General features: G+C 38.6%; 1 protein-coding gene across 1 annotated transcript in view; it reads left to right on the forward strand.

The window, feature by feature from the left end:
• The window catches only part of PARD3B (par-3 family cell polarity regulator beta), a 1,146,588-nt gene that overhangs the window by 891,434 nt on the left and 229,855 nt on the right, over positions 1-25,299 (forward strand). The window contains exon 19 of the mRNA XM_062190191.1: positions 24,840-24,950. Coding sequence (XP_062046175.1) covers positions 24,840-24,950 — 111 coding nt within the window. The remainder of the gene's footprint in view (positions 1-24,839; positions 24,951-25,299) is intronic.

Genomic DNA, 25,299 nt, shown 5'->3' on the forward strand with positions numbered 1-25,299 from the left:
ATCCTTCACTGAAAAAATATGTATAGACATTTATTTGCCTATGGCATATACACAAAATTCAAACAATTTTTTGTTAAAATGACTACTACTGTTAACATTTGCCTTTCTTTAATCCTTAATAGCCCAAATTAAATTATCCATGATAATTAAAGATAACCTTAAGTAGTAAATTCTTCCAGGAGTTGTGTTTAGAAAAGCCAAGCCTGTGGAAGGAATGGCTTGCACATGTCTAATAATTCGTCTTCTTCCATTTTACCCATGTCTACTTCTCAACTCCACCATGTCCTTGTATTGTTTGAGATTAACTCTCCCATCTAGATTAGTGCCAGGATTGCCATCCACATTGCTTCCACTTCAGCTTCACTTCTATTTCTTATGAATCGAGCTAAATCTAAAAAGCCAAGTGATATGTATTGGGAAGGCAGTTAAATGGATGAACTTGTTTCTGGAAGTCTCAGAACCATCTAGACAATGTATTTATTCCTATTTGGGGAGATCTGCAATTAATGGATCAGAAAGGAGGGTTAGTTAGAGGCCCAACAAGAAACAAGGGTGTAGTGGTGGGCATTTGGCACAGCAGTTAGGATACCACTAGGATGCTCATATTCCATATCAGAGTGCCCGAGTTGAGTCCTGGCTCCATTCTCAATTCTAGTTTCCTGCTAATGCATACCCTGGGAGGCAGCAGGTAATAGCTTTGAATACTTGGGTCCTCATCACCAATGAGGGAGACATAGATGAAGTTTTGGGCTCCTGGCTGTTGCCTGGCCCCCAGCCCTAGCCTCTGTGAGCATTTTGGGAGTGAACCAGAAGGTGGGAGTGGGAGACTCTCTCTCTCTTTCTCTCTGCCCCCCTCCTTCTCTCCCTCCCTCCCTCCCTTATCCTCTCTCTCATAATTTTATAAAGAAATCATAAAGATATAGAAAGAAGATTAAAAGTGACTATGTTTCCTTTGTCCAACTTTCCCAATCATTCTTCATCTTCTCTATCCTTTTTGTTTTCAAACTTTTTTAAATTTTAGACTAAAAGTAAAGTTGCAAAAAGTAGCACAGTGCCCAAATACTTTTCACCCAATGCCCCCTCACATGAAGATAGAGAAAAACCATGGCAAAGGGAACAACAACAGCAGCAAAGGCATTGCTACAAAATTATTAATACTAACCCACAAGCCTTGCTGGAATGTCCCAAAGATCCAACCCTGGATCCCACATTGCATTTGTTATATCTCCTTCCTTGGTCTCCTGTGCTATGAGGCTTCCTCAATCTTTCCCGCTCTTTCTCCCCATCTTTCATGAGGTGGACGTTAGAAACAGTACTAACGATCTGTTGTTTCATAGGAAGTTCTTCAGTTTGGGTGATGTGTCCTGATTAGATTGAGCTTAAGGAGTTGGGGCTAGAATATTGTAGGGTGATGTCTCCTTATTAGGGGAGTATATTACATTAATATGTCTTAGAGCTGATAATATTAATCTTGATTTCTTCAAGACACATCTACTAGACATCTTCAATGTAAAGTTACTGATTTTCCTTTTGTAATTAGTATCTTGGGGGAGATATTTTGAAACTATGCAAATATCCTACTTTCCCTCATATGTTCACCCCTCATTTTAAACACCCATTAGTGGTGCTTATCAGCAATAATTGTTATTGTAACGTAACTCTGCCTTTCAAATAAATAAATCTTTTTTTTTTAATTTTTTTTTTGACAGGCAGAGTGGATAGTGAGAGAGAGAAACAGAGAGAAAGGTCTTCCTTTTTGCCGTTGGTTCACCCTCCAATGGCTGCCACAGCTGGCGCATCTCGCTGATCCGAAGCCAGGAGCCAAGTGCTTCTCCTGGTCTCCCATGCGGGTGCAGGGCCCAAGCACTTGGGCCATCCTCCACTGCCTTCCCGGGCCATAGCAGAGAGCTGGCCTGGAAGAGGGGCAACCGGGATAGAATCCGGCGCCCCAACTGGGACTAGAACCCTGTGTGCCAGCGCCGCAAGGCGGAGGATTAGCCTGTTAAGCCACGGCGCCGGCCGCAAATAAATAAATCTTTAAAAAAATAAAAAAAAAAACAAAACAAACCATGAGTTTATACTACTGATACTTCAATCGCAATTAAAAACCACATTGCTCATTCTACTCTTCCCCATTTGCTTATTTGTAACTTCTTATGCAGTAAGAAGGCAGCTGTCATATAAAATGTATTTGTCCAACCTATAATATATTCCTAAAGTTTTTTTTTCAGAATTATGCAGATCAGGGTATAGTATTTGTGTGTAATTTTTCTTGCCTTTAGCCTTGTAGTATCTAATCAAAATAGTTTTCCAGCATTACTTGGTTTTCTTCTCCAAGTGCTGCACTGTGCTTGTGTTGGTTATTTGTAATATAATTAGGTTCATTTGTTGAGTTGTATTGCTGTATGGGGTTCTGTTTATTTCTCAATTGTTTTTAATGTGCGTCTGGTAAAATTCTCTCTCTGCTGTGTACAGTTCTGTAGGCCTTGACAAGTACAAAGAGTCACATACCTACAGTCTGAAGCAACATTCCAGAACCCACAGTGCCCCCACTCCCCCTCACCCTGATTACTGCAGGTCTGGTTTCCGTCTCTGTGGCTTCATCTTTTCCAGGATGTCACAAATGAACCAGACATATGTAGCCTTTTGGATCTGGCTGCTTTCATTAGTAAAATGCATTTGAGATTCATCTGTGTTGCTATGTGAGTAGTATTCCATTGGAAGGATGTTGAATTGCCTTCATACTAACATGGTTTGTGACCCTTGCCTGTGCGTCTAGTATTTATAGTTAGAAAATTGCCCACAGAACTGGTACTTGCTGGATTGTGTCTTGGGACTCTGGAACAGTGACGTGCAGTGCAAGGTATGCTTTTCATCTTCCTTTAGCATAGTTTCCCTCACTTCATCTTGTTCCCTGTGGTTATTTGCTTTGACCATCAGTCATTTTAGCATTACAAGGAGGGTCAGAGCCAACTCTTAATTATTTTTTACAAGATTGACAGAGTATGGATAACTGAAGTCTTCACATAAGCCACAAATGTTGTAATAGCTTTTCTTCCTCCAACTGCTTAAAGGTAGCAAAATTGATTCATTCGAAGTTTTATATGTTTTCCTTTCCTTTACTCATCCTCTGGAAGAAGTGCTAATGAGTCCTCAGGTGACCATAAAAAGTGGAAAGACAGAGGAAAGGGGGAAGTACAGGCTGTGGGTTATCTACATAGTAGATAAAAAGCCTCAGAGCTGCTGAGAATTGATTTCAGTCTAGTAAAATAGATCCAGGAAGGGATTATGTGTCTTTGACTCACTCTTGCTTCTCCTATCATTCTTGAGACTTGTTGATTCAGTGGTGGGCTTGTGGTCCGTTCTGAATGTCCACCCTACATAATATTTTCCTGCTCAAAAAATACCAACCTCCTAACGCTTGTCTTTCCCCACTTCTCATTGTGGTCTGTTTACTATAAAGCCAGAGTTTAATTTGTGGCACTGGGAGACTCTTACTTGCATTAAAGCAGGTATCTGTAATTGATATCCACAGACAGGCACACACGGGTTCTTAGGAATCTAAACTCTAGAAGTTATATACAAGGTTACTTCAAAATGTTTGTGGGGAAAAAATGAAAGAAAAGCATAGTTTGTTTTGTTGCAAGAAGGTCTTAAAATCAATGAATAATTTTTTCATGATTTGCATTTTCCATGAACTTTTGGGAGAGCCTTCATATACGAAGGTATGCACATATTCTGGGATGGAGGACTAGAGTATTAATCATATTTGAAAACTGTAAAGCAAATAAATTAAGAGCTTTAATCAACAAGATCGTCTGTTCAGATCCTGTAATGTTGGCATGGTAACCCTGCGAGTCTCCAGACCCTGCTTCTGTGAGATCCTCCTTCAGGTGCAAGGAGCATTCACTGACAATAAATTCCTTAAAAGAAAGCATTGAACTTTTTTCCCTCTATTCTTAGTACCCATCACAGAGGCTGATCTATGTGTTTGTTAAGTATTTCCTGGCTGAATTCAATACTTGTAGGGTACTGATAGGTCTCTTTTTTAATAATTTTATTTTTTAAAAAAATTTTAAAGAAGATTTATTTATTTATTTGAAAGGTAGAGTTACAGAGAGGCAGAGACAAAGAGAGAGAGAGGTCTTCCATTTGCTGGTTCACTCCCCAGATGGCCGCAATGGTTGGAGATGCGTCGATCTGAAGCCAGGAGCCAGGAGCTTCTTCCAGGTCTCCCATGCAGGTGCAGGGGCCCGAGTACTTGGGGCCATCTTCTACTGCTTTCCCAGGCCACAGCAGAGAGCTGGATTGGAAGTGAAGCAGCTGGAACTCAAACTGGAGCCCATATGGGATGACAGCACTGCAGGCGGCGGCTTTACCAGCTTTGCCACAGCACTGGCCCTGATAGGTCTTTTTTGTCTACTGACAAAATAAGAAATCTCATTAGCCTATGTTGTTTGTGAGATAAAATAATTTGATTAATTTGCAGGAGTCCATAAAGCTTTACCATATATCAGTTAATCAGGCAATAAATCATCAAATTCCAATGAGTCTATGCAAAACTTCATTCTAGTGCCTTTCTGAAATTTGCATAATTTACATCAGTGAGAAGTAGGACTATGTTTCCCTCGCTATTTTTTTTTTTTAATTTGACAGATAGTTAGACAGTGAGGGAGAGAAACAGAAAGAAAGGTCTCCCTTCTGTTGGTTCACCCCCAAAATGGCTGTAATGGCCAGAGCTACGCCGATCCAAAGCCAGGAGCCAGGTACTTTTCCTGGTCTCCCACGCAGGTGCAGGCGCCCAAGCACTTGGGCCATCCTGCACTGCCCTCCCGGGCCACAGCAGAGAGCTGGAGTGGAAGAGGAGCAACCAAGACTAGAACCCGGCGCCCATATGGGATGCCGGCACCGCAGGCGGAGCATTAACCAAGTGAGCCAAGGCGCCTGCCCCTCCCTCTCTATTTTGCCATCTAGGGGAGAGATTTTACTGATTTTGGAAAGATCACTATGCAGTATGAAATCTTAATGAAAGTGCTCTATTTTAGCGTTTTAAACTTTGGACACAAAACAATAAACTTTGTAAAGCTATCGTCTATGTGGAATTGACTCTTCTAGTTTGATTGTTTCATAAATTCCTGTAGAGGATTTGTGAAAAAGACATTGATAATTCAAATGTTTGCTATTCAAAAAAATACACTGAGGCTGAACTTTGGAGCTGGGTTGGACCCCATCTCACATACAAAGGGTGCCCAACAGCTCCAGCCCATGCTAGTCTCTCTGAGGTCAGGTTGTGGTGGCCACTGAAAGGTCCAGGTCTGGTTTATGTCAGTTCTGACCCGGTTCTTCAAAAATAGGGGAGCCCTAAGCATGTATGTATTTGTGAATGAAAATTTCAGTGAATTGTACTTATTTGAGATACGCAGATTAACTGAAATGCATATATATGTACATGTAAATACATAGGCACTTAGATTTACCAACATCTGAAAAACAGTGTCATCGGACTGAATGTGTCCCAATATGCTTTATGTTTGGGTGACAGAATATTTTTTTAATCTGAGCCCATACTGTAAAATCAAGACATTTCAGGGCTGGAACTGTGGTGCAGTGGGTTCAAGCCTAAAGCACCGGCATCCCATATGGGTGCTGGTTCAAGTCCTGGTTGCTCCACTTTTAAACCAGTTCCCTGCTAATGCACCAGTGGAGGACGGCCCAAGTCCTTAGGTCCCTGCATCCACGTGGGAGACCTGGAAGAAGCTCCTGGCTCCTGGCTCCAGATTGGCTCAGCTCTGGCCTTCGCAGCCATCTGGGGAGTGAAGCAACAGACAGAAGACCTCTCTGTCTCTACCTCTCTCTATAACTCTCTTTCAAATAAATAAAATACATCTTTTTTAAAAAATCAAGAATTTCACAAAAATAGAGCAAATTTCTTGACTTACTTTTTCCATATTTTTGAAGCTGGTAGAAATCACTGGGTCATGTTTAAAACTTTCTATGTAGATCTCAAATGTTTGCTTGAAATTCAATTTCACTATAGGCTTTCATATTTTCTAAAAATTCCTTTTTAAAAGCAGTTCTGTAGCACTTCAAGACTGGAATCATATTCTGTCTTTCACCTTTGAAAATGTTGCTATTAATCCACATATGGTCAACAAAACTGGCAATGAATTGTTTTTCTGGGAGAATTGATGGATTTATGCTTTCTGTACACATATTCTTTGTGAGTGCCCTTTTGACCACTGGCATGCATTTGTAAGACTGTCTGGGGTTGGAAGTTGAGCCTGTGGTTATGGAATGGGTCCAAGTTAACTGGCCCACACAGGGGAGCCAACCCATGACCTTGACCCCATTACCACAGTGTTCTAGCCAATTGAGCTAAATAATTGAGTAATTGTTTCTTAGCAATCTGATCAAATCAGATGGCATATAATAAGAGTCTGTCTGTGGACAAGGGTGAAGATGTCAATGAAACAGGGAGCTTAAGATAATGGGAAAGTTTTTAAGTCCTCACATTGGTTGGCATGTTTTATTTGGTCAAGTAGTCACTAAATTGAGCTTTGTCATTATAGCTAATTGGAACTTAGCAAAAAAAAAAAAAAAAAAACTCAAACTTTTATTGAGTAGGGCTCTTATTCAAGTTTTCATAATTTTTGGTTAATAATTGATAACATATGTACAAACAATTGGGAAACCTAGGAGAATGGAAAGAACTTTGTACTGAATTTCAGAATTTAAACCCTTGTTTGGTCCCAGCTACCAGTGTGACTTTAGGTGACTCACCTGACTTTCTGGGCTTCAGAAGGGATTAGATAAACATGATCTCAAAGTTCCCTCTAGTCCTAAGAAACTTTCTTTAACTACAGTTTCTGAAGAAATAAAGATATTTTGCATATGAATCTCTTTATAACTAAAAATTCAAATGAACTATTTTTCAGAGGTAGATTATTAACCAATATTTCAAAAGAATGTATTAAACCATAAACTTATTTTTGAAATATGTTTTATATAAAATTTGTTTATATAAATGTACATACTTCATTCAGAAATCTGATGGAAATCTAATGTATAAATAAATACACAAACCATAGTTTTACGTAATACAGGATGGGTTCTTTGTATTTCAAAACACTCATGAATCACTTGTGAATATTGTCTTCTAATCAAATTACATTGTTTTAAATGCAGCAGATTAATGAATTGCTCTGGTACTATCATTTGTGAATCTTCCGATTTGGGGTCCATTAATGTGGCACTCTTAGATCTGCCTCTCCCTACTCTACACACTGCAAATTCAGGCTTTCCTGACCAAATTGTACATTTTTCTCTTTTCTCTTTCCTTTCTTGCTAATGCACACAAATATTACTTTTATACAACTGAAATAATGGTTAGATTTCTTGCCATCTGAACTGATTCTTCCATCACTGGATTGACTGGCTTGGTGAGCATACAGAGAGCTCTGTAGGATGGGTCCTAAAGAGTGTTAGGGTTGGTGTGAAATGAATGACAACAGCTTAGTCACACTTGAAAAAATATATTGGCTTGGCTTTCCGAATAACCTTCCAAAATGAAAACCACAAATACTGTGGGTTTCTATGGAATCAAATATGACTGTAATGTTTGTAGAAAGGATTAGTTATTGGAAGTTGCTTCACTATTAGATGGTGACGTTTAGGAGGACTATGAATGGGGAGGCCAGAAGCATTACATCCAAAGCCAAATACAGGTTGCAGATGCTCTGGGTGATGGTTGCCAATCCAGCCATCATCAAGTACTGCTGGTGCTGCTGCTGCTGCACCCTGCACAGGCCATCCACAGCCATTCCTAACCACAGAGAGCCAGGTTGTGTACACTGTGGCTGACAATGGAAACCCTCTGTCCTCTGAATAAATACATAGCTGTGCAAAAATAGAGTCTCAGTATCATTACTTTGTGTGATATGATCCACACTGGATCTGATTTTGCAAAATAGCCCCAGAGATCAGGAAACATTTTGTGGTTAATTCACTGGCTGGAAAGTCATTTGTATTCTTTTTAAGATATGCTCACCAAACACCCCCATCTGGAATGTTCCATACAGAGATTTAGACATCTATTTTTTTTAAAATTACATACTTTATTACATTGTGCATTTAATTACATATATACAAAAACTCCTAGCATTGATTTCTTTTGTAATTCTATAAGGACACTGTCAGCCATTTTGAACTGTAGAATAGTATCAAGAATTGGCAGAAATTATTCATCTGTGGTATTGGAGAAAGGAAAAATTAGCTATTGGTAGAGGAAAGGGAGGAACAAGCAAATATACTTACGTTGCAGAATAGTAGTTTCACAGTCTGGTGGACAAGCAAATAGGAGCCTGATGCTTTGGACAGACTATAAATCAATTTCTGATTTCATTGGTCAAATTGTAAATCATCACTGTGCTAATCTGCTATGCATTTCCAAGTGAAAGCATACTATTATGATTGTGTTTTATTTTTAATAGCTCCTTGTGAATTACAGGTGATTAGAAAAACCTTGTCAGAAATAAAATTGTTGTTATTATTGTTTTAATCTTGGACACATTTTGGTTAGTTTTGTTATACTGCTAGAGAATGAAATTATATATGCTTTAATAGAACTACCAAAAACTTGCTGCTTTGGCCCAGGCTCCTGGACAAAAGGAAGCATTGTTGAACAGTGCTTGAGTGGCTATTACACTGGGATAAGCTCCCTGGGCATAAGGTTTCATGAGAACTGGAAGATGCTAGAATATCCTTCAAGCAGTTCAATAAATTAACAACAAATCTATTTAAAATGATGAATTAATCATTATTTTGTAGTTTGTGACTATCTTTCTCATAGGTAGCCAATTTCCAACTCAAAGAAGCTAAGGAAAGAAGGAGTTCTAAACTTTTAGAACATAAATGGAGACCCTTGCAGGCAACATAGATTCGATAAATTTTATGAGAGTTGTGACTTTTTGGCCAAAAAGAGTCAATGTATTAAGTAGAATTTAACTTGAGGCTTTCAGGATATAAATATTTTTTTCCTCTTAGCCTATTCATAGTTGAGAATCAATTCCTTTTTATGACTTATTCTTAAGGGACTGATGGAATAAAAAGGGATATTAGTTAACTTTAGAAGTAATATAAAAATATTGAAATCCTACTCCTTACCTTACAAACCAAGCTAGGACTTAGAGTTTTTAATTATCTCTTTCTCTAATAGAACTCTGCTAGGAAAGGGTACAGATGGAGGAATTGTTATTTGGAATTCTGCTATGGACATGATGAAATCTAATGACAAAGATAAGTGATGTCACAATGCTACAGAGCATAGGAACTACCTCACATTTGTCTTTATTTGAAAGCTAAGATTAGGGAGATCTTAATTTCCAGAACTCTGAAATTAAATATCTAAGTATGGAGAGACATAATATTTTTATAGATGATATCTTGCTGATTAATTATTTTTAATGATGGCCTTGGGTTTAAATTTTATTCTAGAATTTGGCCTGGCATTTCTGAAAAGGGTGTTTGTACAACGTGAAAGAACTGGTCATCATGTGATACAAACTTAAGGTGATTCAGGGCTCACATGGCCCTGAGACACAAGGTGTTCCTTACTAAACAAGCAACTGCCTATCTACAATGTTGTCTGGCTGTAGCTGTAGACATCCAGGGCTGTGGCTAGCCTATAACTCCACACCTAAACTAAAACTAGTCCAGGGGTTTATGCCTTAATAACAATAGCATCTTCCTACCTGGGATCTTTATGGTAGGATAACATGTTGAGTTGGGAGGGACCCTTAGGCCTTTCTTCTAAAATAAAGGATATGAAGAAGGGAGGCAAGTGATGTGTTTCCTAAAACTCTGACCCCACATTTAACTCAGCACAATAATAGTTATTTTTTTATTATGCATCTGACACTAAGACTGAGGGTAGAAACCATGCCTAACTAATTTACTACATATTCTTACCACCTGCTGGAGGAACTGGCATAAAGAAGGTGCTCAACAAATATTTATTGAATGAGTACATGTGTATATGTATGCATAAGCAACACCAGTATAGCCAGCCCAGCCTTTCAGTAGCTCACACTTAGGCCAATGTATTAAAGTAGTGCCCTACCTTTTATGGTTGCTAACATCAGCATGAACCCTCCTCACCCCTACCCCCTCTCCTGAATCCACTCAGCTTTCAATCTTGACTAAAGAGAAATACACCTACACACGTGTGTTCTGCTTAGTAAAAATGTTATACACGTGACAAAAACATTAAATATGATTGCTGGTGAATTGAGACATCTCAGAAAACAATCAACACTTCTTCTTTATTCAGAATTACTTTTTTTCTATGGAAAAAGAAAACAAAACATAATTTTAACAACCAAAGTTAGGAGAGCTTTCACCTTTAAGAACAGATTCAAACTTAGTATCACTAAGAATCAATGCAAAAATTTTTACCATTGTCTGAGCTTCTCTTACCAGGTCTATTATGCATTAATTATTTTGCTCCTTTTGTATTTATACAATAAATCCTTAACAAAAAAAAAAACACATAAGGTAAGATTTTAATGGCATAATGGGAAAGTTTCCCACCCCCATTAGAAAAAAAAATCTGTGATGTTTTCATTTTCTTTTCAAGGAAGATTTCTGTATTTTTTTAAAAGATGAAAATATGAGAAGAGAAAAGAGAACCCTACTTGTAGTTTAAGTGACATGCAGAAGGTTTAGAATATATAGAACATAGAAGAATATTTCCTGAGCTATAGAGGGTTAATGCTGTGTGTTCTTCATTTTAAATTTCAGAGAAATATGGTTTCAGCTTTGATCCTACATGGACTAATTCTTTTGTCACTCAGCTAATTAATTCTGTATGCTAGAGAAAAGATGCTAATTTGGGCATCAAAGAAGTGATAATTTTTTTTGTTTAATCAGAGTTATAAAGATAAGTTTTGCTCCCATCAGAGTGGGTCTGGAGCTCAATCATTTTATTCTTGTTTAGTGAAGATGAATTCCATAGAAAATGTGCCCTTTCTCTTTTGGCTTCTGAAGATGGAGCTGCAAACTCCATGATTCCCTTCAAGATGATCCTTTGCATTGTCATGATTAAAAAATGAGTCATTTCTTCATATTATCTCTCCGTGCTTTAGACAGACAAGTTAGGCACCCTCTCTGTTTCTTCTGATAATGGAGTATTAGACAGACAGCACATCTGTTCATTTGCACTGCTGGAATGTAAGTTACAGTTTACATTTTGTTTAGAAACTGCAGATGGACTGGACATGAGCATCCACAGAACTTTCAGTTGGCCCTCCCTGGATCTGATTTCTTTGACATCAATCAGTTTTTCCCTCACAGGCACTTTGCTGAGATGTTACCCCCTGCCTGCGAAGGGCAACTTGCGAGCTGTTTCCTGCCGGGGCTGTTTCCTTCTGCAGGATGAATCTGTGGGCCTTTGGAGTGAGCCTGGGCAGGCTGGGCATGGAAAGGCCAAGGCTGTTTGGAGAGTCTCCCACCATTGTTGGGCAAACGTGCAGAAATGAGGTGTGATTTAGTCGATTTAGTCTCAAAACACTGTTTCCTTCCCTAGCGTTTGGGTTTCCGGGGCAAAGGAGGGAGAGGAAAGGGAAGGAAAGAGGAAGAAGAGGATGTCGTGGGAGCACAAATGAGAAAGAGCTGTCTGGCTGTTGCCTGAGGTCTGAATTCCTGCCTTGCAACCTGCTTTCTCTGGAAGGACCAGAGTTTGATGCGCAGGCCACCGGTTGTGTCTACTTACTCAACCAGCCTTCCTTTAAAAACAAGAATAGAAAGGAAAAAGACATGCATTCTACTGCTTTGAAATAAGTAAACATTTAATAAAAAGCCTTTCTATTAGGAAAACATAAAAATGCAAAAAGCTCTATTTCTTTAATGCTCCTGTTAAATATATTTCCCAGAAATCATAAGCTTTTAGTCTGAGTCACTAAGGATCTTGCCTACCAGGTCTGGAAGCCAGCGAGAGTGTATAAAAGCAATTAATCAAAGTTCACTGTGCTCCTGAAGAGTATTTCTTCTTCTAGAAAGCAGAGGAGTAGAATAACTTAAAACCCAGTGTGGTAGTGACAGTTAATAAGCTTTTTACAGTCCCTGTGTGGATCTGAAAATCAGACTTTATTAGTAGCTTTATCTTTCTTGCTCACTCATTCATGCTTATTTTCTTTTAATTCTAATTTCTGACTTCTTTTTGTAGTTTTTCCTTTTTTTTCCCCCTAACAAAGTGCTGCTTTAATAGTCTCTGATTGGAGTTTTCATTTGCTACAAAAATGTGCAGTGCGAGTAACTGTCTGATGTCTCACAAATCTCTTAACTGATTCTTGCAGATCAGCCTTCCAACGACCCTTTGTTTTACATTTTTTTGTCTGTTGTTTGTTTTTAGTAATATTGGTTATTGATGATGTGTGTTTTGCTTTCCTTTTTGGACCCTGTAGAATTATTTTTAGTATATTCGGCATTTCCAAATCTGTTGTTTCTTAGTCCCTCAGAATGGGGAAAGCAAATTAGCTCAAGGATTCCCAGCAGCTGAATTTAACCAGAGAGCTGCTTAAGACTGTACCCAGCAGATGTCTTAGCCACTTAGGCAGAAATTGTAGGAAGTTACAGAACCTCCCTGCTTTTTAATCCTAAAAACAAACATCAACAAATTTTAGTTCTGAAGATTCCCATCTTCGGAATGAAAAGTTGCCATGACCACCAATTTAAGAATCACATTTTGGAATGAACAACACAGAGAAAAGTAGCTGTTTAAGGATTGGTGAGTGGTTGTTTAAGGTTGGTGGGTTGCTGGGGGGAGGTTAGCATTAAAGGAAGTAGTTGATAAATCTATCAGTGGTATTAAGCAGATTCGTTGTTTTCCTGCAGCTTGTCATCATTTTGGAAACATAGAAACTTACCCAAAATAAGAGAAATTGACATTTCTGTCTAACCCAGTTAGGCTCATGAGAAAGGTTTTTAATCTGGAGTTTATTTTCAATTATTAAAGCATCAGCTTACTCAGTTTCTACATGTGTAAACATCCTATAAAGCAAGTCCCTAACAAGTTTTACCTGCCACAGAGTAAACATAAGAGTTGAAAATACAGCTGTGCTCTTGTGAAAAGCATGCTGGGTTTAATAGCAATTCACCTCCTTTCTTTAGAGTCACAGACATTAGCCATGTGTCTTCATCTATTTTCTTCTTGCTGTAACAAAATACCTGAGGTTGGAAATTTATGTATTTAGCTTATGGTTGTGGAGATTCAAGAGCATGTCACTGGCATCTGCTGAGCTTCTGGTGAGGGCCATTTGCTACATCATATCATGATGGAGATAAAGAAGAAGCCAGTATGTGCAGAAGGTGCCAAAGACAGAGAGTAGGCTGAGACACTTTGTAACAATTCGCTCATATGGTAACTAACTCAGTTCCCTGAGACCTGACCCATCCCCCGCCAAATCTCAAGAAAACTACCCAGTCATTGGACAGATGTTAATCCATTCATAAGGCTGGTACCCCATGATCTAATCACATTCCACTAGGCACTACCTCTTCAAGGTCCCTCTACCTCTCAATATCATTACATTAGGAACCAAACTTTCAACACATGAACCTTTCAGGAATAAGCCATGTCCAAACCATAGTAGCAGCATACCAGCCAACATAACGATGGAAAACTAAAATGAAATTAGAATATTTTTGCTTTTTAATCAGAACAGGTTTGCAAAAAGCACAAATGTATTCATAATTTTATTTGTAATATTAACATAAAAGTAATCAGTGTCCTAGGATACCAACAAATTGGGAGGGGGATACCAGGAACGCTAAACTGGTCAATTTTCACAGAATTTTTATCAGATTCATTAAGTCTCAAATACAATGGGAACCATATGAGCTAAACAAAGAAAGACCTTTGTGACATAAATTTTAGAGAGGAATGATAGCTGAAGCGCACAAAACCATATGAGATTACAAGATGTGGAAGTTAATTTCATCAGCATCTGCATATGCTAATTCAGAACCTAATTTGGAATACATCAGACAACTGAAACCTTTTATGGGTGGATTTCAGAATAAACTATGGAAATAATAGACAAAGGTCTGTGAACTTCTCTGCCCCTGTATTTGGCTTGAGCTATTTCAAACCGTATAATTTATCACATGATAAGGAAATATCATGTACGGTTTGTAAGATAGATAGTTTCAGGGTGAATGAACCATCATCCAAGTCCAGAAAGTATTATGACTGTGAAGTTTGTCCATTTTCACATCTGACATTGTTCTCTAGATTTCCAACTTTAATATCGGTGATGACTGGATTTTGTAGCCTTTTCCAAATGCATCGTTGGCACCCAAAGACATTTGCTGATTGTAGGAGAAATGAATAACTTGTTTCACCCTTTTCTGCTCTCTTCAGATCATACCTCACTGCTAATTTGGAGTAAGAGTCTCTGAACTATTTCCCTTGCCTGAATTTTTATTTCTCATAAGCCAGCCTTCATGATTGTTTTTATATAGTACATGCACTAAATGGAAGTAGAATAGTTGATGGTAATAGCTGTGTAAGCTGCCCAGTGGGAGCTGGGAGGAAAATTGTAGACAGACAGATCTTAGCAGAATTAAGAAGCAAATTAAATGGCAGACAGACTTGGAAAAAGACTGAGTAGAGCCATACATACTATGAATTTGAAACATTCATCAGTGTAGGTATAGAAATCTGGGAAGAATTTGGAAGTTATAATACCTGGAAGACCCAAGGGAAAGAAGTAGAAACAGAAGGAAATATATGCTGAGAAATTGGGAGATAACTCCTAGGAATTATATTACAATCTTTTTCATATAGAAAACAATAGGGTAATAGAGTTTTTCTTACGTTATTTGATTTGAGAGGTTAGATATTTACCTGTCAATTGATGTTGTTAATGGTTAAATCCTTTTTGTTTATTTAAGGTAAACACATTTAATGTATTTAATATATACAGATTTAGGAACATAGTGATACTTCTCATCCTACCCTCCCTCCTGCCCACACTCCCACCCTTCCTCCTCCCTCTCTTTTTGCCTCTTTTAATTTTTACAGTGATGTACTTTCAGTTTACTTGATATTCATAAGATTAACCATATACTAAATAAAGCATTCAACAAATAGTAAGAAGAAAAAAATACTGTCCTTCAACAGTAGAGACAAGTACTGTAAATAATCATTGAATATCAAAATATTAATTTCACTCCTATATGTTAAATTTTTTGATATTCTGTTACCACAGTTCAGAGACAATATATGGTATTTGTCTTTTGGTGACTGGCTTATTTCATAAGTACAGTGGTTTCCAGTTAACATCCATTTTGTTGCATAAGACAGGATTTCATTTTTTTTTTACAGCTGAATAGTATTCCATACTATATATGTACCACAATTTATCTAATCATCAGTTGATGGACATCTGGGTTGACTCCATATCTTAGTTATTGTGAACTGAGCTGCAGTAAACATAGGGGTACAGATAACTCATTCATATGCTGATTTCATTTCCCTTGGGTAAATTTTCATGAGTGGGATGGCTGGGCCATAGGGTAGATCTGTTTTCAGCTTTCTGAGGTATTTCCACACTGTCTTTCACAATGGCTGCACCAGCTTACATTCCCACCAACAGTGGATTAGGGTACCTTTATCCCCATATCCTCACCTGCATTTATTGTTTGTTGATTTCTGTATGAGAGCCATCCTAACTGGGGTGAGGTGAAACCTCATTGTGGTTTTGATTTACATTTCTCTGATGGCGAGTGATCCTGAGCAATTTTCCATGTGTCTCTTATCCATTTGAATTTCCACTTTTGAAAAATGCCTGTTCTAAGGCCGGCGCCGTGGCTCAATAGGCTAATCCTCCACCTTGCGGTGCCGGCACACCGGGTTCTAGTCCCGGTCTGGGCACCAGATTCTGTCCCTGTTGCCCTTCTTCCAGGCCAGCTCTCTGCTGTGGCCCAGGAGGGCAGTGGAGGATGGCCCAAGTGCTTGGGCCCTGCACCCCATGGGAGACCAGGATAAGCACCTGGCTCCTGGCTTCGGATCAGCGCAGTGCTCCGGCTGCAGTACGCCGGCCACGGCGGCCATTGGAGGGTGAACCAACGGCAAAAAGGAAGACCTTTCTCTCTCTCTCTCTCACTGTCCACTCTGCCTGTCAAAAAATTTTTTAAAAATTTTAAAAAATGCCTGTTCAAGTCCTTTGCCCATTTCCTAACTGGATTGTTTGTTTTGTTGTTGTTGAGTTTCTTAAACTCTTTGTAGATTCTGGATATTAATCCTTTATCAATTTCATAGTTTGCAAATAATTTCTCCCATTCTATTGTTTGCCTGTTCACTTTTCTGAGTGTTTCCTTTGCAGTGCAGAGGCCTCTCAGCTTAGTGTAATCCCGTTTGTCTATTTCTGCTTTTATTTCCTGGGTTTGTGCTTCTGGGGCCTTTTCCAAGAAGTCTTTGCCTTAGAAATTCTTTCTAAGCCATGGCATTTTCTCTATATACAAAGGCTATTGATCTTTGTGTGTTACTTTTATATCCGTCCACTTTACCAAACTCTTTTATGAGTTCCAGTAGTTTCTGAATGGCGTCTTTTGGTTCCCCTTAATATAGAATCATATCATCTGCAAATAGGGATAGTTCGACTTCCTCCTTTCCAATTTGTATCCCTTTAATTTATTTTTCTTGCATAATGGCTCTGACTAAAATTCCAAGACTATATTGAATAGCAATGGTGAAAGTGAGCATCCTTATCTGATTCTGGATCTTAGAAGGAATGCTTCCAACTTTTCCCCATTCAATAAGATTCTGGCTGTGGAATATTCCTTCTATACTCAATTTGCTTAAAGTTTTCATCATGAAAAGATGTTGTGTTTTATCAAATGCTTTCTTTGCATATGATTAAGATAATCATATGGTTTTTATTCTTCGATTTGTTAATGTGATGTATCACATTGATTGATTTGCAAATGTGGAACCATCCCTGCATACCCAGGATAAATCCCACTTGGTCTGGAAGAATGACCTTTCTGATATGTTGTTGGATTTGATTAGCTAGTATTTTTGTTGAAGATTTTTGCATCTATGTTCATCAGTGATATTGATCTATAGTTCTCTTTCTTTGTTGTATCTTTTTCTGGTTTTGGAATTAAGGTGATACTGTCCTCCTAGAAGGAGTTTGGAAGGATTTCCTCCCTTTCAATTGTTTTGAATAGCTTGAGAAGAGTTGGAATTAGTTCTCCTTTGAAAGTCTGATAGAATTCAGAAATTCAATAAAACGATTGAGTCCTGCACTTTTGTTTTGTTTAGAGGGTCTTTATTACTGATTCAATCTCCTTCTTGGTTATTGATCTGTTTAGGTTTTGTATGTCTTCATGACTCAATTTCAGTAGATTGTCTGTGTCCAGGAATCTATCCATTTCTTCTCAATTTTCCAATTTGTTAGGGTATAGCTGTTTGTAGTAATTCCTGGTGATTCTTTTTATTTCTGTGGTATCCATTTGTTACATCTCCTTTTTCATTTCTGATTTCATTAATTTGTGTCTTTTCTCTTTTTTTTATTTTTGGTTTGGTTAATTTGGCCAATAGTATATCAATTTCATTTTTTCAAAAAACCAGCTTTTCACTTAACTGATATTTTGTATTTTTTGTTTTAATTTTCTTTATTTCTTCTCTAATTTTTTAATGATTTATATTTATTTGAAAGGCAGAGTTACAGAGAGGCAGAGGCAGAGAGAGAGAGGGAGAGAAAGGTTTTCTATCCACTGGTTCACTCCCCAAATGACCACAACAGCCGGAGCTGAGCTTCTCCAAAGCTAGGAACCTGGAGCTTCTTCTGGATCTCCCACGTGTGTACAGGGGCCAAGGACTTGGGCTGTCTTGCACTATTTTCTCAGGCATATTAGCAGGGAGCTGGATCAGAAGTGGAGCAGCTGAGATTCGAACTGGCACCCATATGGGATGCAGGCACTGCAGGCCGCAGCTTCACTCACTATGCCACAGCGCTACTACCCCTTTTTAAAAAATATTTATTTGTGCTTATCAAGGTTGTCAGGGAGACCCTTAGCTAAATTCAGCCATGTTGAAACAACTGGTTAGAAACTGATTAATACTGCAAAACTAGTACTCAAACAGTACTTTACACTTTATGTTTCTGTGCGGGTGTGAACTGTTGAAATCTTTACTTAATATATACTAGATTGATCTTTTGTATATAAAGAGAATTGAAAATGAATCTTGATGTGAATGGAATGGGAGAGGGAGAGGGAGATGGGAGGGTGGTGGTGGGGAAGTTATGGAGGGGGAAAAGCCATTGTAATCCATAAGCTGTTCTTTGGAAATTTATATTTATTAAATAAAAGTTAAAAAAAAGAAAAAAAAAATATTTATTTCTAATTTTAATTATTTCTTTTCTCCTACTAATTTGGGGTTTGTTTTGATGTTTTTCTAGGTCCCTGAGATTCATTGATAGCTCATTTGTTTGATGCCTTTCCAATTTCTTGATGTAGGCACCAATTGCTGTAAACTCCCCTTTTAACACTATTTTTGCTGTATCCCATAAGCTTTGATATGTTATGTTGGCATCTTCATTGGTTTCTAGGAAACTTTTTATTTCTCTTTTCATTTTTTCTATGAACTACTCTTCATTCAGGAGTGTGTTGCTCAACCTCCATGTGTTTCCATATTTCCCAGAAATTCTTGAGTTGTTAATTTCTAGCTTCATCCTATTGTGGCCAGAAAAGATGCATGGTATGATTTCAATGCTGTTTTAATTTGCTGAGACTTGCTTTATGGCCTAGAGAAAGACTGTCCTAGAGAAAGTCCCATGCACTGATGAAAAGAATGTATATTCTACAACTATGGGATGAAGGGTGCTATAAATATCAATTAGGTACATTTGGTCCATAGTGTGGATTAGCTTTGTTGTTTCTTTGTTGATCCTCGAAGTAGTTGATTTGTCCATTGATGAAAGTGGGATATTGAATTCCCCAATACTGTTGTACTAGAGTATATGTCTCCCTTTTAGATCCATGTTATTGGGTAAATTGTACCTGCATAATCTAATGTGATCTGTATCAGTTCCTTAGTAATGAATGAATGAATTCACAACCCATTATCGAATTCCACTTTTCCAGGTGGCTGGTGATATCTTCCTTACTTAGGCAAAGTAGCAGCATTACTGAGGTCTGGGTTTGATATTTTTGTATGATCCCTTTTGAGGTTCTCATCTACCTTACAGAATTCAATTTTCTTTGATTTCTTAAATTGTAAGACATCTTTGTTATATATAGGAGCTATTTCTGCTAAACATGTTGTATCGCATTAACTGATAAATAAATGGCTTGAGCACCTCTCCATTCCACTTTGTCAACTCTATAAACAAACAGCTCTTCCTAACTACTGGTTTTTCTGGGTCTCCTCCGTCCCATCTGATGCCAATCTCTGCTGAGTTGTTATCTCTATTCCTTTATCAATAACTATTTTCCTGCACTGATATCCATAGTAGTATTATTCACAGTAGCCAAAAGGTGAACACATCCCAAATGTCCATCGGTGGTTGAATGGTTGAACAAAACATGCTATGTATATACAGTTGGGATATTATTCAACCTTAAAAAGGAAAGAAATTCTGATACAATTCATCACACAACAAAGGTAGAGCCTGAAGATCTTATGCTAAGTGACGTAAGCTAGAAATGGAAGGACAAATACTGTATAATTCCACTTACAGGAAGTACCTGAAATGGTCAGATTCATAGAGACAGAAAGTATAATAGTGGCTACCAGAACTTCAATTTGGAAAACAAAGCAAGTTCTAAAAATGGATAGTGGTGATGGTTGCACAACAGTGTGAATGTATATAATACCACTAAATTTTTCGCTTTAAAAGGTTAAAATGAAAATTGTACAGTATCTACATTTTACCACAATAAAAAATATATCCTCTCTTCACCTCTTGCCTCTCAGATTGTCTAGGAGTTTTTCCTACAAGGAAGAAAATGTTCTCTGATGTAAGCCAAACTGAAAATATCCTTCTTCAGCATCGTACCACACTTCCAGCTACCAGCCCCCAGCTGAACTCCTTGAAAAGCCTGTAGAGACATGCACTTTTATATAGGCCTGCCATTCACTCTTGAGATCACGTTCACCTGACTTGGCTCAGATTATGCCATTGAACCTTGGTAGGGCTTTTGAATAGCTTCATGTTGTCAAATCCAATGAAGGCTTTTCAGTCCTCACCTTTCTGGGTTTGCCAGCAGCACTGCCAGCCCGTTGACCATTGACCATGTCCTGCTTCCTGTCTCGCTCTCTCACATTCTCCATAACCACACTCTCCTTGTACTCTTCCCATCGCTCTGCCCGGGCTCTTCTGTCTATGCATTGTCCTCTATGCGAACTTTCAGTGCTACGGTTCCTCAGGACTTAGGCCTGAGACCATCAGATTGGATTTCCCTCAGGCATTCTAAAATAATCCTGTTCATAACTAAGCTGTGGATGCTGCTCCATTGACTCACCACTTGCAGATGGCTGTCTCCTTCTCTTCTCAGTGGCCACTACTGTTGTCCAAGACACCAGCATCTTGTGCCCACATTCCTGCAGTAGTCCCCAAAGAGCTTTACTGCTTTTACTTATTTTTATTGATTTTCCTTATTTTACTTCAGCAGCTAAGATGGCTTTTAAAAACATCCATTGCATTGTATCACAGAAAGATTTGGTTACTCCTCCAGTTCTCCTCCATCAACTGTTTAGATCTATCTACCAATTTCCTCATTTAGCTCCTTTGTGCCTTGGATTATTTTTAAAAAATCACCTACCATTGCTCTTGGACAAACCCTGAGCTTCCCTCAGACCGGCACTCCATAGCTTCTCTGCCCACATCCTGTGCTGTGTGAGTCTTCCCTCCACTGTCCTGGCTTTGGCCATCCTGGCCGCCTTTCACTGCATGGAAAATATCAAACCTTTTCCTCTTTGTGCCCTCTGCATGCTCCATTTCCCCTACTCACAAAACTTTGCACGTCTAGAAACTCTCACCATTATGTTTGCAGCTTAAATGCCATCTCTCCTCGGAGGCCTTCCCCAATCACTTTCCTTTCATTGTCTCTCCTAAAATCCTCATAGCACTTTCTGTGCTGGGCTGGTAGCTGGTCTCTTCTATTAGAATGTAAATTCCACAAAGATGGTGTAAGGTTTTGTACCTCAACATATTATCAGCCTACATCAAGATATAATGATGATATCTGACATACAGTACAGCCTTCATAAGTATGTTTAGGGAGAAAGGAAGAGAAATAGAGGGAGAGACAGAGAGAGAAAGAAAAAGAAGCAGAGAAACAAAGAAGTTAGTTCTCCATGGATCTCTGAAGCTGTTTCATATGAACTCTGCAGAAATGAACAGGGACAGGTGTTTTAAGCAAACTTATAATTCATGAACATCTAAATTTACGTAAAGGAGTATGTTGAAAGGTGATTTTTCCACTTTACAAAAAGATCCATCATACAAACCTTTAAACAGACTTCCCAGGTACATGTAAAATAAGATTTTACTGATTAAAACCATATGTTTGCACAAAATTTTCAGGAAAATATCTTTTCTGTAAAGCAGGGTTGACCTATAAAGAATTTCCTTAAGGCACCTATCCCAGAATGGCCAACTCCTAAATGTCTAAGGTAATAGATAATGGGAGGCCTATAATGCAGGGGGTATTTGAAAGTTTAGAATGCAAAGCAATAGTTCTTGCCATTAAGGGTTCTCATGCCTTTTCTGACCAAAAATAGCCAACAGGGAGATGAAACTCCCTAACTTCCCTTTCTGTAGTGCAGTGAAAGTATGAATGGCTGTGAGGGACACCTCCAGAAAGCATAAAAGTCACCAAGTGAGTGCTTTCCTCCTGACTGCCCATCCCTCAGCCCCCACTGACACCAGGATAGTTCAGTGGTCTGACTGCAAAGCTGGTACTCAGAACATCAACAGGTGAAATGCAGTGAGCTGCCCTGGGTCTCAATTTCCTCACCTGCACAGTGACAAGTACTGTCTTATAATTCTGTTCTTGAACCTACCCGAAGTTTATAAAAGAGAGTAACTTATAGCCATTCTTTCTAGCTAATAAAATGAATGTTACAGCTATTTCTGCCCTTCTTATTGGAAACGTTAACAAAGGATCAAGCAATTTAAATCAAAACATTTATAATATTTGTAGAATTAATTTGACTGTTATTGACAGTTCCTGCTAAAAAGAAAATGCTTTGCAGAATTTACTTAAAACTAACATTTTCCTTATTATTCAGCTTTGGTGGAAACATAGTGAGTTATTCTTGAACTGCAGAACAAGTGAAATATTTTAACTGCTGGAAGGAAAAATAATGTATTGGGCGTGGTAATAAAGATCAAGGCAGACTAGGGAATGGGCTAGTTTTACCCTTCAAAAATAAGACTACTTTCATCTTAGAACATCTAAAACCTCCAAGTTTAGAAGAAAATGCATGAGACATGGAGGAAAAATAAGCCTATGTCTGTGAGCTCTCAGTAACGTTTTTGCCTTCATCAGCCTCCTGAGGTATTATTTCTACTCTGGTCCCCTCATTTTTAAATATGTTGCCCAAATATTATTATACTTAATGGCCTTTTGAGGGAAATTACTTATCAAATGGTGTACTAAGTAGTAATGTCTCACACAGACATATGTAGAGTAAGTAATACTTTTGATATCTAAACTCCTCTGCCTGGATATGGGAAGCTAAAGCATGTGTTTGTGGAAACATTTAGGTGTTCAGCAAGCTAAAGAGAGGAGAGGCTTTGAGTACAGATCAGAATTATATTTGAAAGTTAGCATTCTCATATTTTTGTCTGTATTTTTTCTCTTTTCCCTAGTTACCTCTTCATTTCTTTTCTTCATTGAGAAAAGGTCATTTCTTCAGTGAGAAAAAAAAGAATGAGTTAGAAAGGGAGAGAGAAAAGAGAAAAAGAAATTTTTAAAAAATGAGGAATAGAGAAAGACGTGAGATGATGGAGTTATAGCTGAAAGTTCGGTTGACCAGGTCCCAAAACTAGACTGGATAGAACAAAAGATCTCAGCAAGAGTAAAGGCCCATGGAGAGATGGTGATGGGGGAGCAAATTCATGGACCAGGACTTGCTCATTGAAATACGCAGAAAAGTCAAGACGGCGAGGGGGCTTCTGGGGAAAGCAGGATGGAATGTGTGCTCCGATAACGGCAGGGATGTGATTATTAGCAGTGACATCTTCCAGATGTGCTACACAGAGCTGCCCCCTAACAATCTATGCTGTGGCCTGAAACACAATCCAGAAAGCTACAAATAAATACCTATGTTTATAGAATTCTGAAGACGACAGAGCTTGAGCTTATTTTTCTATTATTCTGGTTGCTCAGAATATAGGATTGTCTTCAAAATTTGTATGTCAGAGCCCCATGTGAGGAGATTCTAATTTCCTGTGTATTTTATGAGGAGAAAGTAGGAAGAGTAGACCACTCCAGGTTACCTAGATAGATAGATAAATAGATAGACAGATAGATGATAGCTAGGAAGAAAAAATAAATGGGAATTGAAGGAAGATCTTTTAACTAAATAAGTGTAAGTGAATGATTTTTCCCTTGATTACCAAGAAGGCATCAAGTTATTTTGTTTTTCCAGTGTGCTGGTACCAAGACCATGGAAGAGTACCTCTGCAGAAAATGTCTCTTGCATAGAATGCCTGTCACGTAGGAATAAATCCTAGAAATAATTTGATTGCAGCCTCTTTTTTTTTTTTTTAACTTCAAATGTGCAGTTTTCATTTCTCTGAAAGAGTAAGGAAACACTGCTCTTGTAGAACATAATTGGGGCCAGTGTTGTGGCCTGGTAGGTAAAGCCATGGGCCTACAAGGCCAGCAGCCCACATGGGCACCGGTTTGAGTCCCAGCTGCTCCACTTCCAATTCAGCTCCCTGATGATGCACCTGGGTAGGCAATGGATGATGGGCTGAGTGCTTGGCTTCCTGCACTCATGTGAGAGAATTAGATGTGGCTCCTGGCTCCTGGTCTCAGGATCTGGCCTAACCTGGTCCCTTGTGGAATTTGGGGAGTGAATCAACTGATGGAAGATTCTCTCCCTTTCTCGGTAAAATAACGAAAATAAGTCTTTAAAAAATCGTAATCATCACTGTCCCTCTTTAACTATGGTCCTGTAGGTCAGGCACCCAAGAGTGTTGAGAGCGCACTAGCCCTGAGCTGACTTGGGAAGCCCAGGCTTCTTAGAGGGTGAGTGTGGCCTGAAGGCAAAACTGCAGTGGAGGAGCCATGCAGTTTGTACCCCAGCCCTGTGCTGTGCCTGCTGGGAGGTCCTGGTCAAGTCTCAGATCTACTCAGAGCTCCTGATTCTTCCTGGGTAAAATGACAGTAATGACTAAGGTGTTTGGTAGCTCCCCTGGCTGTATCATCAAGATATAATGCCATGAATTTAACCTTAAAATGTTCACACTGGAGTTAACTCTGGAGGCATGGTGAGGAGCTAGGCCAGTTTTCAGTTATGTGTTAAAGGTTCAGTTTTTCACTCTCTGTTGAATTAATAGGTCAGAATTATTCGTCTTATCATGACATTATGCTTGATACACAATCATATCTGATTGAAAAGAAAGAAGGAAATAAGGAGAATTCAGTAACAGGTTTTTTTGTTGTTGTTGTTTTGTTTTTTTGCTTCCATTATCTTTGCTTCCTGTTAATGCAAAATGACCTTGGTTACTTAGAATGAAGAATTACAGTTTAATGAGTTCATAAACACCCTAAGTTTACTACTGTTAACAACCGTCTCCTCCTTCATGTGTTGCTAGGTTTGGGAAAAAGAAGGATGATAAGGGTGGGAAGGCTGCACAGAAAGGAACCCTGAAGCTCGGAGGCCTGAAAGAGGAGGAGCTGGAGAAGATGAAAGAGGAGCAGGAACGGTGAGCAGAGCCTGGGCCCCTCGCTGGATGTGCATCGCGGTCTGTGTTTAATTTGCTTATTTCAGTCATCAACTGGAGAAATCTTTTCATTTTAAGAAGCAGAGAGGCTGACTGATATGGTAGGAAAGCGATCTGATATATAAGGAAATGGTCTTTCTGGGGAATTTATATTATATTTTGAGAAGAAACTGGCTTTCAGTTTTTATTATCAGTACTTATAATTCCATAATATGCCACTCCAAATTTTCATTGTTGATGCATAGTTCCCTTATGATTGAAATGATCAGCTTTTTTAAAAATCAAAGTGTTACTCTGTTACTGATATTTAGAACTCTCAAATTCCCATACT

This window comes from Lepus europaeus, chromosome 1 (assembly GCF_033115175.1).
Source record: "Lepus europaeus isolate LE1 chromosome 1, mLepTim1.pri, whole genome shotgun sequence".
Classification (NCBI taxonomy): Eukaryota; Metazoa; Chordata; class Mammalia; order Lagomorpha; family Leporidae; genus Lepus; species Lepus europaeus.